At 37.8% G+C, this 18,753-nt stretch overlaps 1 protein-coding gene across 2 annotated transcripts in view; it reads left to right on the forward strand.

Annotated features, from left to right (window-relative positions):
• WDR19 (WD repeat domain 19) overlaps positions 1 to 18,753 on the forward strand; it is a 37,995-nt gene that overhangs the window by 12,194 nt on the left and 7,048 nt on the right. For both annotated transcript variants that reach the window (XM_042812900.1, XM_042812901.1), the window contains exons 14-30: positions 217 to 339; positions 1,970 to 2,119; positions 2,661 to 2,808; positions 3,445 to 3,649; positions 4,194 to 4,353; positions 4,916 to 5,026; positions 5,297 to 5,406; positions 6,476 to 6,533; positions 7,465 to 7,611; positions 7,712 to 7,794; positions 8,901 to 8,984; positions 10,048 to 10,194; positions 10,998 to 11,122; positions 12,470 to 12,582; positions 13,353 to 13,421; positions 13,598 to 13,675; positions 17,866 to 17,962. In XM_042812900.1, the coding sequence (XP_042668834.1) occupies positions 217 to 339; positions 1,970 to 2,119; positions 2,661 to 2,808; positions 3,445 to 3,649; positions 4,194 to 4,353; positions 4,916 to 5,026; positions 5,297 to 5,406; positions 6,476 to 6,533; positions 7,465 to 7,611; positions 7,712 to 7,794; positions 8,901 to 8,984; positions 10,048 to 10,194; positions 10,998 to 11,122; positions 12,470 to 12,582; positions 13,353 to 13,421; positions 13,598 to 13,675; positions 17,866 to 17,962 (2,008 nt within the window). The remainder of the gene's footprint in view (positions 1 to 216; positions 340 to 1,969; positions 2,120 to 2,660; positions 2,809 to 3,444; positions 3,650 to 4,193; positions 4,354 to 4,915; positions 5,027 to 5,296; positions 5,407 to 6,475; positions 6,534 to 7,464; positions 7,612 to 7,711; positions 7,795 to 8,900; positions 8,985 to 10,047; positions 10,195 to 10,997; positions 11,123 to 12,469; positions 12,583 to 13,352; positions 13,422 to 13,597; positions 13,676 to 17,865; positions 17,963 to 18,753) is intronic.

The raw sequence follows: 18,753 nt of genomic DNA on the forward strand, positions 1-18,753 counted from the left end.
TCTTTATTTTCTGTGCTGGCTAATGAAAATATAAAACTGATTTTCTGGAAACTTTAGAAATATAAGCTAGTCTAGAACAAGTGAGAGAAGCTGTTTTCTTGTTAATTGTTTGTGTGATAGGAAACTCATTTCTGAACAGCTTGATTCAGGCAAAACTCTGATATCAACAGTGTAGTTACAGTGCAGACTTTAAGTTCATTTTTTTCTTATGTTTAGATAGAAGGTGAAGGTGTGGATGCTCAGGAAGAAAGAGAAACTCGACTCTTCCCAGCAGATGATGATAAATACCGAATTTTGTGCCATGCTTTAACTGGTGACTTCCTCATATACGGCACAGACGTGAGTATTATCTCTGTTCTTAAGGATCTTTTAGAATTGAATATATTTCTGTTCAAATGATTTGAATTATTATCATTTTTTGAAGAAAAAATGATGTTACTGAGAAATTCACTTTGGATTATTTTCTATGCAAAATTGCATCCAACTTTCCCTTACAGTTGCACTTATATGAGATGTTTTGGCAGGAATGTTGTCTTACTAATGTTTGGTTCAAAACACTGCTTTTTAGTAGCAGAATGTAATTTTGTTGTAGTAGTGAGATAATTGGCAGTCAAAGTATCTTCCAGATATAAGAAAAGAAGTATAGGGCTTATTTTGAATATATTGATTCAAGTGGTAACATGATAGATGCGGACTCAAAGATAATGAGGTAAGCAAGTGTTATAGTGTAAATGTAGGTCTCAGCTTACTATTGAACCATTTGACAGATGATAGGGATTTTTGTTTTTTATTTTTGTAAGTGTTTCAACAGGAGAAAAAATTAGGAGGACACTGAAGAATAACATGAAAATGGACTTTTCAGGAGATTTTCCTCTGTATGAGGCATATTTTTTTTGTCTTAGTATTTTCTGCTGCAGGGAATACAGGGCACATTTGACATTGTACTGTGCTCTTTCTGACACATTGTGATGTCCTGACCTTTCAGAGGAAAGACAGAGCTGCTTTCTCTGCTCTTATCACTGATTTACTCATTTGAATGGTTTTGTAGCAGTTGAGGGCTTTCCTGTTTCCTCAGGTGCCTTTTTAGCTAGTTAAAACTAGTACTGATAAATTTTAAATGCTGAATGTGGAACTGATCAATTTGGTGTGTGCGAGTTTTACAGTTGACTTCAAAAGCCGCCTTTTAGTTCTGGTGTTCTTGTTTGTGCAACACTAATTGAGAAATAGTGTTTATCACCAGTGAGTTGGGTTGCTTTTTCCCCTGTATTGGGTAAACCTGTACTTAAGGATTTCTGTTTCTTCTTGGGAGGCAAATTATTCAGCATTGGTTGAAGGCTAAATTTCTTTCAAGAAAGAAGCAGGCATTTCCCCTCGTTTCAGAATTGCACTTTACTGTCTCTACAAAGCTCAGTGAGTTTTCTTCCCTCTTTTCTAAAACTATTTCATGGTTATCTTCAGCTTGAAGACAAGTGAAGGAAAAAGTGGTTAACTGTGCTCTTAAATGAGGACATCCTAAGGTCATTTGAATTAGTTCAAATCTCTGGATTCTTAGTTTATTTCTGGGTATTTTTTGATCACAGCTAGTTAATGATAGAACTAGTGCTAGTTAGAGAAAGAAGAAATAATAAACAGCTGTTCCACTCTCCTGTTACAGTAATATAGATATTCATATTTTTTCATTGGGAAAGGCCGGAAGTGAGGTAGTGAGGTAGTTTTTTTTTCTTTCAAATAAAAAGACCCTCCTTTTTTTTAATCCCACCCCCAAAAAGCCTCAAGTTTTCCTATCCTGCCTACTAATGTCCGGCAATGAGGAAAAAAGTCAAAAGAAACCTGGAAATGCTGTTTTGTTTACATGTTCTTCATACTCAGATCTCTAAGATGGGAAAAAAAATCACCACAATCAAATTCATTATCTACTTGCCATTTACTAGTGTCAATATTAGCCTTTTCTGTTTTTTTTCCTCATTAGACTGGAGTCATTCATTATTTCTACATCGAAGACTGGCAATATGTGAATGAATATCGTCATCCTGTCAGCGTGAGAAAAATTTTTCCAGATCCTAATGGAACCAGACTGGCTTTCATAGATGAAAAAAGTGATGGCTTTGTCTATTGTCCAGTAAGTTAATGTGGGATAGCTGTGCCCTAATATTTACAAGTTAGGTCTCCAACTATCTTGTAAAATGTGTTTTATAGAGAATAATAAAACTTCTGTTACTCAACACATATGCTAGAAGAAATTGCAAAAAAGGCTTGAATGGTAATGTAAAGAATAGTAATGTAAAGAAATAAAATGTGTCATAGTAGATCAGGGTAATTTAATTATGGTAAATGCCTTTCAGAAATTGTATATTAGTGTATTCCAGTACTGATATTTTAGCAAATGTCAAAGTGCTACCTTTCAGTTCACTGCCTGTACCATTGCTCTTCTTCTAAGGAAAGTAAATATGCTTGTGACATGTATTTTCTCCATTTACTTCCTTTCTGAATTAAACAGTTATGCTATTCAGAGTCACTGCTCGTAAGAAAACTTCTTGTAATAAGAATTTCATATTTCTGCTATTCTTCTGTTCCTCTATTCTTAATCATTACCTGAATGAAAATTTAGCTCATTTCATTAGTCTTGCTTCCTTGTGACTTTACTTCTGCATTCTTCCCAGGTAAATGATAGAATATACGAGATTCCAAATTTCTCACCAACCATTAAAGGAATCCTGTGGGAAAACTGGCCAATGGATAAAGGTGTTTTTGTTGCTTATGATGATGATAAGGTGTACACTTATGTCTTTCATAAAGATGCCATTCAAGGTACTGCAAATGCTTTGAAAATATCGTCAATTACTTCAGTTATTAAAGTAAAACACGTTCTGTTTTTGATTTGTGCTAAATATTTCCACAACTGCATATGAAAATGAACAGTACAGAGGTTTTGAAGTGTTAGCTGTCTAATAAAAAAAGTAACTGCTGTGTAGGTTTCTCTGCAAATTTCCAGCAAGAGACATTTTGATTTTAACCCTTCAAGCTTCTTGCTCCTGCACTCTTTTGTCTGATAATTGCAATCTATGCTTCAATTGTATTTGGTATGTTGCAAGAGAAGCTCTTAGGATCAGATGATAAAACTTCTATTCACTTATAGTATTAACCAAAAATGTATCAAAACTTCTATTCACTTATAGTATTAACCAAAAATGTATCCATAGCTATTTCTACATGAGTGGCAAGTGCCTAGAGATTTATCTACCAACATTTGGAAAATTATTTTTATCGTTTATAATTTTTAACTTTTTCTATTTCACTGGCAAATGTACTCTTTTACTGTAGATTGTGACTATCAGAATTAGAGACCTTGAGTTAATAGCCAGCAACCTTGACCAGTTACCACATTTTTTCCCAAGTAGGGCTTTCTTAAATGATGTCTTCTTTCTTCCCAATCTTTGAATCTAGGATCGAAGATTATACTGGCAGGTGGTACAGAAGTCCCCTTTTCCCAAAAACCTTTGCTGTTGTATAATGGAGAATTAACTTGTCAGACTCAGAGTGGGAAAACAAACAATATCTATCTCAGTACTCACAGTTTCCTTGGAGATTTGAAAGACTTTGGACCTAATGAGCTGGCACAAATGCTTACTCAAACGTTAATGTTGAAAAGGTACATCGGTGTTTTAATTCTATCGTGTAAATATTTTTTTCTGTGCTTATAGCTCTGTACAGCATAGCTGGTTATCTGAGAATGTCATGCTGAATACGGATAAATTAGATTGATCCATCAGGTCATATGATGGTGTCTGTGCAAACCAGAGTAAAATAGTGCTGCTTTCTGTTTTTCCACTGTCAAGTAGAAGTAATTTGTTCAAGACTGATTTGGGGTCCTATGACAGTGGCTCTTCCAAAACTGGCTGAAGGTTCTTCTTGCCTCACTCTTCTTCCACTGCACTGAAGCAAAGCAAAATCAGTATAATGGAAAAACTGCCAGAATAGGTGATTTCATCAAAAAGAATGGTAAAAATAGCAGAAGCAGAACTGTAAGTTATGCGTTTGCACCTCTCCTTTGTTCCTGATAATTGTCTATCTCTCCATGGCTTAGAAGTAGAGATTTTTTTGAGTTTTCTCTGTCGTAGTATCAGGGAAAAAAGAGTAGAGAAGGAAATTTAGGTACAGGAAGTATTGGTTTTAAATTACTTTTCCCTTCATAGATTTTCTGAAGCGTGGGGGATATGTGTACTTCTGAATGACCAGTCTAGTTGGAATGAGCTGGGCAAAGCTTGCTTACATCACATGGAGGTGGATTTTGCAATACGTGTTTATCGGACGTGTGGGAATGCTGGGATGGTGATGTCACTAGAAGAAATAAAGGTAAAGCATAGTCCTTTTTAAATGGGGAGTGCTGTGGTTTAATTCTTCTTAAGAATTTCTAATTTCTTTTTTTTATTTTTTATTTTTCTTTTTTTAGATTATGGGTGAATCTTTTTCAAGAGAGTTTGTTATAGAGCAGAAAGCATTCAAACCACAGAACTCTTGCTTGGTTTCCTCTTCACATGGTTGCAGTACTTTACTGGAATGCAGAATTCTTTCCCATATTTTCTTGAAAGGAGTAGAATATACATATTCATGTGTCAGACAAGCTCTCTATCCTTTGCTATTTGTAAGAGAGTGTTTAAAGCCACTTATACGTATTTTTTAAGCTGATTGTATTTAGGCATCTGAAAGTGTACATAAAATAGTACCTTAAGAATATACTTCTGCAAGGTGTTGATTTTAGACAGCATTTGTGGCTTTGAGGTACAGTAAGAAAGTGAGGGTTTGTAGAATCTGTTACGCCTGTTATGTGGGGACGTGTTGCTTTACTGTGTACCAGACTATGTTACCTGTAACTTCTGCTTTTTAATATTGTTGCACCCATTGTGTCCTTTTGCAGGGAATAGAAGATCACAACCTTTTAGCAGGACACCTTGCCATGTTTACGAGTAATTTTAACCTGGCTCAGGATTTATACTTGGCATCCTCTCGTCCTATTTCTGCACTTGAGGTATTCAAAATGAGTAAATATTTTGTATGCAGTTTTCTTCACCTTAATGTTGGAATATTTTACCTTCTGGTAATTCTGCCCTCTGTGGTTTTGTTCTTGCTATTGTGTGACTTGCAGACACTATCTTTTAAGATAAACGTAGCTCTCTCAAATAGTCTACATCCTCCTAGAATACTAGCTGTATAATTGCATTTAGACTAATGTAAAGTTCATATTACAATTCAGAATTTGATGTCTCCATCAGAAAATGGTGCTCTTCTTTGTTAATAGATGCGAAAAGACTTGCAGCACTGGGACAGTGCACTTCAGCTGGCTAAGTGTTTGGCTCCAGACCAAATCCCATTCATATCAAGGGAATATGCACTGCAACTTGAATTCACGTAAGTTCTCCTGTAAAACTTTAGTGTGAGAACATGAAAACCAAAGCTCGTGCTAACTAGAACATGCCATTGAGATACTGTAGCTGAGAAAGCTCAGCTGTAATGCTCAGTTACCAGTTTTTGCAGCTGGAAGAACAGAAGAAAAGTTTTGTAGAAATGCTTCATGCTCAAGGCATAGGTTAGCAAGTAGTAGTGAATTTTGATTGATTACAGTATATTTATATTCTTTTTGAATGGTGGTTCCACTATGTAATATCATCTCCTAAATAAGTACTTTGTTGCATGTGAGCATTTGGAAAATAGAGAAAATTCATAGTGTTTAAGACTATTTGCATTGGACAAAAGCCTTGCTTAAAACTTTTGCTTGTTTTTCCTTCAATACTCAAGGCTTCATATTCTTACATTTTAGATAGGAGTGTGTCAGATTTCAGGCCTGACAGTCCTCAAAAGAGAATTATTAACCGTTTGCTGTGATATTAAGTCTGTATTGTGGCTCTGCAGATGAAACTCAGTCAGCTTAACATCTAACCTGAGGGGAAGAGCTCTGTATATAATTCCCATTTCTGTAATACCCCCAGAACTGTTGGAGGACAGTCACAGACAGGAGGGAACTGAGGCCATATATATATATGATGAGACCATCTATAACTTCTGTTCTGAATGTACTTAAAAAAATAAAAAAATAAACCACCAACTTTCACTGTTAAGCTGGGGGGGAAAAAAAAGTAGATTGGTTTATTTTCCAGCAGTATGCGTGGAAATAGAGGTGAAATTATTGAGTTGCATTGCATACATGGGTATTCTGTGCCTCTCTGCCATGGAATTCGATTGAGCTCAGTGTAAAGGAATTGAGAGACAGACTTGCCTTTTGATTAATAGCTTAACAAAGGGAAACGCCGTAACATACTGTGTAATTCCTTCTTTTGCATACCTCACATCCTAATTTGCAGTTTTTAATCTCTTAAGCAAAACAGCTGCATGCATAGTTTGTCTGAGAGATCTGCTAGGTAGGAAGGTAACAATCTCTTCCAATTAAAACTTGTTCCACATAATTCCAATTTTCTTGCAGGGGCGATTATGTCAATGCTCTGGCACATTATGAGAAGGGAATCACTGGGGACAGTAAGGTATTTCATTTCCAGTACTGATAGCATGTGTAGTTACCAAATGCTACACTTCCAAGTGTTTTGTTTCAGATGATTTGAATTCAGCTTTATTATTTCAGTGCTAAATCTACACAACTATTGCTTTGGCGATAGCGGTCCTTTATGTACTTTTTTGTGTATTTTTAATGCACAGAATGGTGCTTTCTCTACTCGTAAAACATTATTGCCATTGTGTTTGAATCGAACAACAAGTCTTAGTTTGAGCAGTTTCATAGTAGACGTGCAAACACTGTGGGTAATGTTGCTAGGATTTAATTGGTAAAGCAAAAATCTTCGTTATTCCTTTGGTTATTCTTTGCTGAAATTTTATCTACGTAAAGCCACGCTAGGATTGCATTACAAAGTAGACATCTTGTTCAGTAGATATTCCCTTATTCTGGCATTATTTTCCCTAATATTTGCAAAATGCCTATTATGAAACAGCTGAAATAATAATATGGGAATTTAATAGAGAAAATAGCAGTGTTTTCTGAATTCAAGCTATTTGCCCTTATGAAGGTTCAGTGGCCTTACCATGTTTGGGGAAAAAAAAAAAAAATTAAAATGAAGGGAGATTACAAGCTTTTTTTTTTTTCTACTGTTGGCTTTGAAGGAAAGAATGAAGTAGTACAGAGCCATTTGTAATAATATATTCCCTGTATGCTTGGCTGGGACAGATTTTGCAAGTGAAATACGGAAACAAAAGACCAAAGGTTAAGGAAAAAAAAAAATTAAGCAGAGTTGTTCTTAACTAGTAAAAAATAGCTGAAGCTGAGCAAGAATTTGTAGGCAAAAATTGAATTCACCAAGTCCATGTAATGTTTTGTTATTTGGAATCAGTGTTTTGTTACTGTGGCTTTTGCCAGCTGCCATTTCTGATACGTAATGTCTCTGCTTTCCATTTGGTTGCTAGTTTCAGGAACACGATGAAGCTTGCCTTGCTGGAGTGGCTCAGATGTGCATTCGGATGGGGGATATCCGCCAGGGCGTAAACCAGGCCATTAAGCATCCCAGCAGGTTACTAAAAAGGGACTGTGGAGCTATTCTGGAGAGCATGAAGGTAAATTAACAAAGCCTAAGGTTGAATATGTGAATGCATTAGGTTACTTATTCATGATCATAGTTTACAAATGATATTACAATGATTTTCAATATTACAGCAATTTTCAGAAGCTGCACAGCTGTATGAGAAGGGACAATATTATGACAAGGCAGCATCAGTGTACATCCGGTGCAAAAACTGGTAAGTACAGATTGCAGGGAGGTGTTGTTTGTTGTAACAGAGGACTTGACGTGGTGCCCTTTGGAAAAGAACAAGGCTGCAAATGTCTCTGGTTTTGTGCTTCTTCTCCCCAGGCTTGAACAAGAACAGCATTCACCTCTTAGAAACTTATGTTGGTTTAAATACAGCCTTACTGGAAATGGGAGTCTTCCTTCGGGCCCCCCGCCCCCCCTTTTATTGTGCCACTGTTAGCTGCAGTTTCCAGTCCTTTTTGCATGTGTGAGTGTGCATGGTGTGCAGCCTGCATTTGGTGATTTAATTCATGCAGTTTCTTTTAAGTTCATTGAATTTTGTTGGTCATCAGGTGCCTAAGACTTTGAATATTCAGACATTTGGAAATTGTCCTAACTTGCTTGTTCAAAAGGAGTCTGTATCTGTTAGCTGTCAAAACAACTAACATAATTTCTATACATCATTTTAAAGTGGAATGTGGAAGTTTACAGTGGAGAAGTACTATTTTATAGAGAGATTCTGAGTCTTGATTGTTATCTAATTTCACTTTATGCTATTTTAATAAGAGAAACTGAATAAAGCAGAGATCAGAAAGATCCCCTCTCTTTCACGCAAGTGCTCTAAAAATTAGGCTGGAATATTACACTCATTTACAATGCAAAAATTTATCTTGCTGTGGAAATGTATCAGCAGCATCATGGTGAACCAAGAGAAGACTTGTTAGTGAGAGTAGCTTATGTATAGTGACAGACTTGACGTGGAAGCTGGGAGGGGCTTGTTTTGTTTCTTCAGGCAGAAGTAAGTTCAGGTCTCCTGAAGCCTTAGGGAGTGCTCTGCGTTCCAGGCACAGAAGGGACATTTAGGGCCTGCCTCTCTGCAGCCTCACACGTGCTCTGCTGTGTTGTGGATGTTGTCATTCAGAGGATCTGCCTGTAATTGCCTATTTCCAACTGTTAAGTACAGCTCTTTAAACATTTTGAAGTGCCTTCAAAGCTTACACATTATGTTCAAATACTTTCTTTTTTAACCACCTTTTCAGTATTGATATAATATGCCTGTTCTACTAGAGAAAAAGAAAACCAGAAAAGTTTCTTCACTTTGTCTTGTCTTTCCAGGACAAAAGTTGGTGAACTTCTTCCTCATGTTTCATCTCCAAAGATTCACCTGCAATATGCAAAGGCCAAAGAAGCAGATGGCAGGTGTGTTTATCTGCATTTATAGAATATATAATTGTTATTTATGGCATGTGTTATTTCTATAAAATATACTAAAAGACAGACTTTAAATTTTGCATAAAACATGCTTGTAAAAAAGGATTCAGAAATACCCAAGCATGAATATTTTAAACATAGTCTAAGGACCTACCACTACCATCACAGACATAGTTTTAATTTATTTTTTCCCATCTAAATATTACTGTCTTTATAACAAAAATGATTGAAGGTCTTACGGTGCTGCAGCAATACAGCAGTCCAATTAATGGAATACTGAAGTTCAGTTTGTTTCTAACAATTCCTTTCAGAAAGCTGTGATTTTTAAGGTCCTTCAAAATTGAAATAATCATGGAAGAATTTTTTTCAATCTGAAAGCGAATTACTGTTACCTCTTAATAGCTGCTCTTGCAAGGCACTGGATAAAGTGAAATTATTGGCTAAAATGATAAATACCAAAACAGGCCTTTGTCATATCAGCCAATAATCATACAATTTTAATCACAAAGTTTAGTTTTCTACTTGTCAGTGCCTGTAGGGAAATGGAGTTCAGAACAATGATGGCTTGTAAGATGAGACAACCAAGGCTAAATGCTTGGATGATTGAGGCTAGACAATATTATTAGTGTTAACTGCATAGTGCAAGGATGAGAAATTTCTTTAACTCACTTATGGAACAGAAAATAGACTCGTTTTTGAAACTGTGCTACTAGTTTTCTGTTTGGATTTCTTGTTCTCTCACTCCCGAGTGACTTAATGTGGAGCTGATAAAACAGATGAACTGCTTCTGAGATATACAAAAAGGGATGCTTGACAGAGTAAGTTAGAAATACTTCTGTGGTTTTCTACTGTCTCAGCAAGAAATGTATTCCCAAGAGAAAATAATGTGGAGAGAAAAGTTAGTAAATACAAAACAAGCCTATTTATGCAAACTGAAAAGAAGGTGTCACAGAATAACCGCTCAGAAGTAAAATACTGTACGTTTCTTTCATACCGTACTGAAAAGAGGTCTTCAAAAATCAGAAGAACTTGTGGAGCTGTAATTTTTCAGGTACAAGGAAGCTGTGGTAGCGTATGAGAATGCAAAACAGTGGGACAGCGTAATCCGACTGTGTTTGGATCACCTTAATAATCCTGAAAGGGCCGTTAATATTGTGAGAGAAACCCAGTCTCTTGATGGGGCAAAGATGGTGGCCAGGTAATAATTATACGTTAAGAAGTTAATCTCTTTGAGAGCTATTAACTGTTTCTTTCTTCTGCATTGTTGCCAGAGGGTAGAACTGTGCTCAGTGCAGTAAGTGGAATTTTTTTAGAAAGAAATCCTATGAGCTTCTAGAAAATATAATATTTCCTTGAACACATTCTTAATACATCCCATAACTTACCTCAATCTAACATTGCCTTTTCACTCTACTTAAGGAGAGTATCACTCTTAAATCATGATTGTGTTGTCCAAGTTAGTGATTTTCTAGATGCAGCTATAGAGAGCACCACAAAATTAATTGTTACACACAATTTTCATGTTAACTTTTTTCAGGAAGAATATTCTTGTACTTTTCTTGTAGTTTTTATTGCACTTACAGCTTATGAGATGGGCAGTTAGAGTTTTAAAAGCTTGGAAGAGGTCATACCTGTTGGAAGTTGGTGAGGCATGCTGGTGTATCAGACTCAGTTGCTAGTGCTTGGTTAATGACTACATATTTCAGTTTAGTGACTTGAGTTATTTAAAGTTTGGACAGCTAAACAGGTACTGCTTTATTTCTTTCTAACTCTTCAATTGAAAATTACATTACCCTGAAGTAGTGAGTTTAGAAAATAATAAAAGTTTGCCATGCTGTGTTATTTGCAGTAATTTTAGTAACCGATTTAAAAGATAAAATACGTAGATACAAAATTAGAAATACATCATTCTTGCATGCCACAAAATACTGTATGTTTCTTAAAGTTTGGAGCATTCATTGTGTTACCTAACTAAGGTATTAATTTGTTCATTCCAACTAGATTTTTCCTGCAGCTCGGTGACTATGGTTCTGCCATCCAGTTCCTGGTCATGTCTAAATGCAATAATGAAGCTTTCACATTAGCTCAACAGCACAACAAGATGGAGATTTATGCTGATATCATCAGTGAGTATTCCAGTTTAATGCTTTGCACACAGTGTGTTTTACTGTACTTTTACTTGGTTTAGACCAAATTAAAGTGATAAGAGAAGGGATGTGTGGTTTTGTTTCCCAGCCCTTTCCATTTCTTGTTTTCAGTCACTATTGGCAGATTGGCATCCTGTTTTTAAATCAGGTCTATAAGCTTTGTTTCACTTCCAGCTTAGGTGTTTTCAAAACCTTGGCTTTGTTAGAGCTCTTTCTGTGTATCCACAGAGGTAAAACGTTTGCCTAGACTGTTCTTGTGTGTCAGGTGAGGAATCTCTTTTTTGACTTGATTGATTTAGTATTACCTTTCTGAAACTGCAAATTTTCCTAGGAGAGCTGAATTTTATCTCTTTCCTTTTGTAATGGTTCCAGCTCTTGTCTGTCTTACGTGTTTGTGCCACTTGTCCATTCTTTTTTTTTTTTTTTTCCCCCAGAGGCCATTTATGGCCTCCTACTGTCACAGTAGGAGACTAAAGAGGCCTTGCAGAGAAGCTGACTTGCTCCTCAAGCCATCAAATCACTCAGTGGCCAACCTGTTGGTTTACAATATACGTTATGCTTTTCTCTTATGTCTAGCAGCCTTCTTTGTGGAAAGTTTCACATAAGAATCTAACAAACTATCTCATCTTTTCAATAAAACATTGGAAGTTTCCCTTTAAAAAATGCATTTCTGCTAGGGTGGGGTAGTTACAAAAACTTCACAGCAGTTAGCTTGGTGATATACTATTACAGCTGCTTGTCAAGGTGGGCAGTATTGTTCTATTATTATTCCCTGTGCTTTCTTCCTTCTCTCCTTTCACGGCAGCATGGCTCAAATTGTAATCTAAGTGGGTGGAAACAGGTTTTAAACCTAACTTTGGAGAAGAGGCTCTCTTTGTGTGTACAGTAACACGGCATCTTGGTTAGAGGACTCAGCTGTATTGCCTGCTAAATGGTCAGATAGCTCCTGACAATCTTTTACTATGCAATACAGGTATACCCTCATATTCTTAAGCTGTGAAAATGATCCTAATGGTAATCTTAATATCATCTTTTCTATTTTATTGTTGCCAAGACATAATGAAAAGAATAAATAGCATGTCATAGGCCACTCTGTTATGTCTGTAGAAATTCCACTACTGTGTGAAACCTGTGGAAGCAATCATGTCAATGCATTATTAGGCCCTGATGTCTGACATTTAGTCTTTTAAGTAGGAAAAAAGCACGCAAGCCGTAATTTGGTTCTACTTGGCTTTGGTTTTCTCTGTATAACAGGTATTTCTTTGTTAGGGCCCTTTTCTTACTTAATAGGAATGCTCTGTTATCATGGCCTTCTCTCTCTTGCAGCTTCCGATAGTACCAGCAATGAAGATTATCAGAGCATCGCTCTGTATTTTGAAGGAGAAAAGAAACATTTTCAGGCGGGAAAGTTTTTCTTGTTGTGTGGCCAGTATGGACGGGTCAGTACTTAAATGACAAAGCAGTGATGGTTGACTGTTCATAGAAACTGTTGAAAATACTGTACTTCCAAATCAAGTTCACCTGTACACTTTTATCTGTCTTAACTGAGGCATGTACTGATACAAAAAGGTGTTAAAAAGCTGAGTATTGATTCCATGAGTTATACACTGTCCCACAGATAAACTTTTCATAGCAGTAGGGACGGATTAATGTCAGTCACATTACCCTCAGTGAATTTCTAAGAGGTGTAAACATACAGGTAAAACTTGCAGTATATTTGCTTGACCAATGAAGATTTGGTTGCCGTAAAAATAGTTTGTTAAATAGTGCTGCACACCCGAACATGAACAGATCTTTAAAAAGAAGGGAAGTGTGTCAGTTGGCAGGCAAGTCTGTCAGCTGATGCTTGCTAAGTGTTTGACTCCTGCTTACTGAGCACGTGCTAAAAAAAGTTCCTGATTTTTGCAGATTACAGCCATCATAGGTGACTGTGCTTTCAGCTGGAGCTAAGGAGGCTTCTAATGCCACATCAACTACAGTTAGATGAAGATATATGCCAGGATTTAGCAAAGACTTACATCTTATTTTCAGGATGAAAAGCAGCCATTACCTGTATGGCATATATGGCTATTCTGATGGCTATAGAATACAGTCCATCCGTTGTGCCTTTTTTTTTTGGTCAAAAGACGGAGAGAAACAACTTGGTAAAAATGAGAAAAATGTTAATTTCATGTATTTCAACTTAAACTCTTTTTCTACTTCTTTTCAGGCATTAAGGCACTTTATGAAAAGTCCAAGCACAGAAGATAACTTGGCGATTGAAATGGCGATTGAAACAGTAAGCAACTTTGATAGAACAAAATATTACTTTTTGAGAAGTTTACTTTCAGTAGTGTGGCATTTTCCCATCATCAGTTGATAAACAAATGTAGCTGCAGTTTCTTATGAAAAGTCTGCTTGTGTTGTATTTTTTCTTTTTTCCTCACAGTAATTTCTTCTGTCTTTATTTAATAGGTGGGACAGGCAAAGGATGAGGCCCTAAAAAATGAACTGATAGATTATCTGACAGGAGAGAATGATGGCATGCCTAAGGTATTGTATTTTTGTCACTGCTGTTGTGTCCTGTTGCTGTACTACAAGAACATTCAAGTTTATTTTATCCTAAAATTTTGGTAGACACAGATTGCTTTTTAAGGATTGCTTTCACTAAGGAGCGAGGCTTATATGATCGTTCTGTGAGTCATTTCACCCAGTAACTTCAGTTTCAGAAAGATGAGAAAGAAGTGAAATACAGTCATCTTTCTCTAAGTACAGTGGAGACAGCAGAGGAGATCCAAACCAGTGCTGGCATTGACAAACAGACAGAAGTCAGCTGTTCGGATCAGGTAGCCTGCTGGAGGTTGTCTTTGCCAGATGGTCAGGCAGCGTGTGTGTGTGTCTGAGGACAAGCAGCACTCCTGATGTCTTGCACAATGGAGAACTGGTCATACTGTCGCAGTGGAAGAAAGTAAGGTGGTCATTAGGGAATGAAGAACAAAAACGCGTCAGCTAATGAGATACGTTGTGGACAGATTTTCAAAGTTATTCAGCCCCCCCTTGATTTCATAATCATAGAATCTTGTCTTCCATCTCCATGTCTTGGGTTGGAAGAGACCTCAAGGATCAGGAAGCTCCAATCCCCCCAGCCACAGGCAGGGCCACCAACCTCCATGTTTAATACCACACCAGGCTGCCCGGGGCGCCATCCAACCTGGCCTTGAGCACCTCCAGGGACGGAGCATCCGTCCCATCCATTAAGTAATTAATGACCGTGTTCTCAAAAGGGAATTAGCCCAAAAACAATTTGGAAATGTGAACTGAGGGGAGAATTTGCCATTGAAATCACCTGAAAATGTAAATGCTTCCTGTGGATGCACAATGTTGGCACAGTGAGGTTATTTCACCTCTAATATCACAGATGTGGTTTATGATTCTGCTGTGAGGTTAAAAATCTCTGTCTTCTCAGCAGAGTGCCCAAAGATTTATTATGTTAGCCTTCCAGAGACACTAGATAGACAGTTGATGGCTACACCAGCCTTGCTTTTGCAAAGTTAGAAATTGGGAAAAAACAATTACGTATGTAGGGTTTTTTAATTCACTTCTTAATATGTGTCTGTAATTTGAAGTTTGAACTACAAAAAAAATTGTATGAGAAGTAAAAAGTAACAAAACAAAATAGAATCCAACTGCAAGAGACCAGAAGAGAATGAAGCCATTAGAGACATGGTACAACAAATCCCAAGGGAGCCTATAAACAGGAGGGGAATCAACTCTTTGAAAAGGTAGATAACTGCAGGACAAGGACAAGGGGAAATGGTTTTAAATTGAGGGAGGGAAGATTTAGGTTGGATGTCAGGGGGAAGCTCTTTACAGAGAGAGTGATGAGGTGCTGGAACAGGCTGCCCAGAGAGGCTGTGGATGCCCCGTCCCAGGAGGTGTTCAAGGCCAGGTTGGATGGGGCCCTGGGCAGCCTGGTCTGGTATTAAATGTGGAGGTTGGTGGCCCTGCATGTGGGGGGGTTGGAGCTTCATGATCCTTGAGGTCTCTTCCAACCCTGGCCATTCTGTGATTCTGAGATCAGTGTAAGCAAAAGTAATTTTGTATTGATGCTGTAAAGTGGTTGGGCAGAACCTGTCCCATTCTGTCTTCTCCCTGTTGGCAGCAGCCTGCCCACTGGCTGTGCTTAGGGCTGGGTAAGGGACATGAGCTGGTGTGATCTGCGTGGTGAAACGGTTCTGAAGATTGTAGGAAATATTCAGCAATTGTGTGAATGCCATGATTACTGTCTTTAATATTCTTTTGAAATTCAGTATAGAGCTTTCTTTTCCTCCTTTAAAAGCTCTTTCTTGTTCTTCTAAATGCTTTAATCCAATCTGCCATAGTCTCTGTCAGTGAGTAGCATCATTTTACTTTATCATTTTACTTTTATTTGTTTAAAAAACAGAGTAGAAATCAATTCTCCCTTATCCCTTTTCTGCTGGTACAGAGCTGCTGCTTCTGAAGTTATCAAGAGGGGGGCTTTAGAGAATAGTGGCTTTTCTGTGGTAGTGTTCTTGTAAAGCTGAGTGTAAGAGCAAATTTCAAGCAGGCAAGCAGCAGAAACTTGCTAATCCCTTCAGCACTCATCTTCAAACCCAGCAATCGCTCAGAGCAGCCTGGGTGCTTCTTTCAGCCCATGTCACGTGGCTTTAATGAAGCACCATATTACCAAAACTATTGCATTAAGCATACATTTGCTACACTGTTGTCTCATAATAAGCTAGTTTGTAATGTGGTGTTATGTTGACTATTGCATTTGTTGACTTCAGCATGCTGGGATTCTTCATTTGTCGTGTGTGTTTTAGAACTTTCCAGAAAGCATGAAGTAGCAAAGTTCTGCTGTTCTGTCTGTTTGCTGGGCACAACCGTTGTAGAAAGCAAAACTAAGTTGAAATAATAGCTATCTAAAATTAAGGTTGGCCAGAAAATTAATTATTGGAATTCTGAAGATTTTAGGAAATGTGTTGACAATGGAAAATTCCTTTCTTAATTTATTGCCTTTCTAATGTCTAGCGTGAAAGGTTAGGGCGTAAAACACAAAGCATTTGTTAAATGCCTTCTACTTGTGTATTTTCTTCTCCACATGTCTGCCACGTCAGTTACTGAAAGCTGTTCTTTGAGATGCAGTGAAGGACGTGGCAGTTCCCACAAGGCAGCTGCTCTGTCCCAGGCAGGAGAACAGGGGAGGAGCAGCCCAGCAGGGCAAGTGCAGACACACACTGAGCCCACACCAGGAGGTGGGAACAGGGAAAAATCACCCCATAGCCCACGCAGCATCATTTTCTTGTGCCCCCACTCAGGGACCTCAGGATAAATAATATCAAAGATACATGCATTTGTTTCTTATCCAGATAACCTTTTCAATGCTGTTAAACTACAGCTCTTCTAGTTTTTGACTGTTTAAAATTCTGTTACATCATTACTTGAAATTAATTATTTTTGCTCACTTCACGTTTTGCCTCATGAGGAAAGTTAAGAGAAGAATTTGACTCGCCCTTATTCTTTCTGCATACTGGTCTTGCTTGCTTTTATTTCTGTGATTATTTCTTCTCTTTTGTCTTGCTTCCTGCGTCTTGGATAGGAAATTAATCTTTGCAGTCATTTCTTTATTGGGAAATGTGTTTATACCTTTCATATTTCTTTTCCCTTGAATTTCTTTCTTGATTCCTTTTTCTTTTTTTGCAATGTGTTTGAGACTTGTATACAAAAGCCATGCAGTGTTCTGGAGTACAGCCCAACTATCATCTTTAAAGAACTTGTAAACAGTTTAAACATGACATACCCATTGTGTTTGGCTTTACTGATAATATTGCAGAATTGTTCAACTTGGTTTTGTGTTTGTTGCTTTTCTTCCTCACTGAGCTGTCCTTAAAGCTGCTGATGTGTTTTGTTTCCAACTTGCCTCTCTCTGACTAGGGAGCATCCCATTATGTGCTATGTTTCAGATTAAATTGGCCTTGATTAACAGAGCCAAGGATTGCAACATACAGACTGCACTTGTTTTTTTTAATCTCACTTTTGAAATCACAGCTAGAGGTATAAAATAGTGCCCCTAAACCAGATTTTATTTTTCATGTAACAGTTCCTCTTCCTTGAAAGCGAGGCCCTTCTATCCAGAGTATTTCAACCGCATTTTTAGAAATAAGAATCTTTTGGTCTCTTGTCAATTTTCTTAAAATACTTAAGGAAATCCAAGTCTTATGTTGACCTTTTTTTTTTGTGCTGGTGTATGGGAAGTCTGAGTCCCTTTTGAAAAACAGAAGTCCTGGTTGTTTTCTTCATCTTGTTTTTTGAAGTTTTGGTTTAAAATCGTTTCACCAGTTTCCTTCACATTGAATCAAGCTGTTGGATTGTCACTTCTTGGGCGAACCCTTGGCTGCATTTCCCATTCTTGAATTGCACAACATACCGACAGTACGTAGTGCAGCAAATTAGAAACATTATACAGTTTATTAGCCAATTGTCCCCTTAGTTTTCAATTCTTTTAGCTGGCCCTCACTCACACTGAGCTGTGTGTGCACCTGGAGCTGTAACAGTGACCTCAGCAAGGGTTTGGAGTGCTCTTCTGCCACCACAGGCAGCACCAGCCTGAGCTGCTGGTTCTCAGCTCAGGGGCCTCATAGTGAGCACGGTGGATGAGGGGAGGAAGGGAACACCATGCTTGCCATTTACCAGCATTAATTGCTTTTGTCTGACTTAATTAGGACGCAAAGTACCTATTCCGCTTGTACATGGCACTGAAGCAATACAGAGAAGCTGCCAGAACTGCTATAATAATCGCCAGGGAAGAGCAGCGTTCAGGTAAGTCGGGTTCTTCTGATAGGACAGCATACGTGATGCTGTGGCCTCACAGTGCTGCAGGTGCCATTGTCAATATAGGTTATGCTATAAAGCCTTACTCTTTTGGTAAATGAGAAGCTTTTAATTATATTCATTCATTTTTAAGCTTGAAATAGCTTTTGTGAAAAGATGGGGATTCAGAACTGCATATTAAATGCTTGGAAATAAATGAAGTGATGGGAAATTTCAGCATTCTTTATATTCAGTGGTGGAGACTGCTTGAAACTTCACTTTTCTGTATGACAGATCTTAGAGTTGCAGTTAAACTGCACAGTTTCCAGCTTTGGATTCTGATCCTTCACTCTTTGCATGTTTCAACCTTCAGTAGATGTGTGAAGGAGATGGGCTGTGCCAAAGGGTCAGGTACCTTGGTGCCTGAGCCTTGTGTTTGCCTGAAGTTACAAACAGAAAAAAAAGAAATAAGAAGGGACAGGGCTAGAAGTGAAATAAGTGTCTCCTCTGCTGGCTGCTTTTGCCATGGCAACAGCCCTACCAAAACACTGCTTTCTTTTCATTACAAATAAGTTAAGAAAAATATCCATAAAGGAAAAGCAGCAGCCTCAGGAACTGGAGGACAGTAATGCCCGTGGAAATTAACATTAATGGACAAACAGCAATGGGCTGAGGCCGGGGCCTTGACAAATGTGGTCTGCCAGGGCAGCACAGCAATAAATAAAGCATTAGTGCTGATAATGTAAGCAGGAAATGTACAGGCTCGAGGGTTTGATTATTCTTTAGCTTCTTTGAATCTG

The sequence above is a fragment of the Centrocercus urophasianus genome, unplaced genomic scaffold, assembly GCF_019232065.1.
Source record: "Centrocercus urophasianus isolate 14NV4802_14NV808 unplaced genomic scaffold, USGS_Curo_1.0 seq_13, whole genome shotgun sequence".
In the NCBI taxonomy this organism is placed as follows: domain Eukaryota; kingdom Metazoa; phylum Chordata; class Aves; order Galliformes; family Phasianidae; genus Centrocercus; species Centrocercus urophasianus.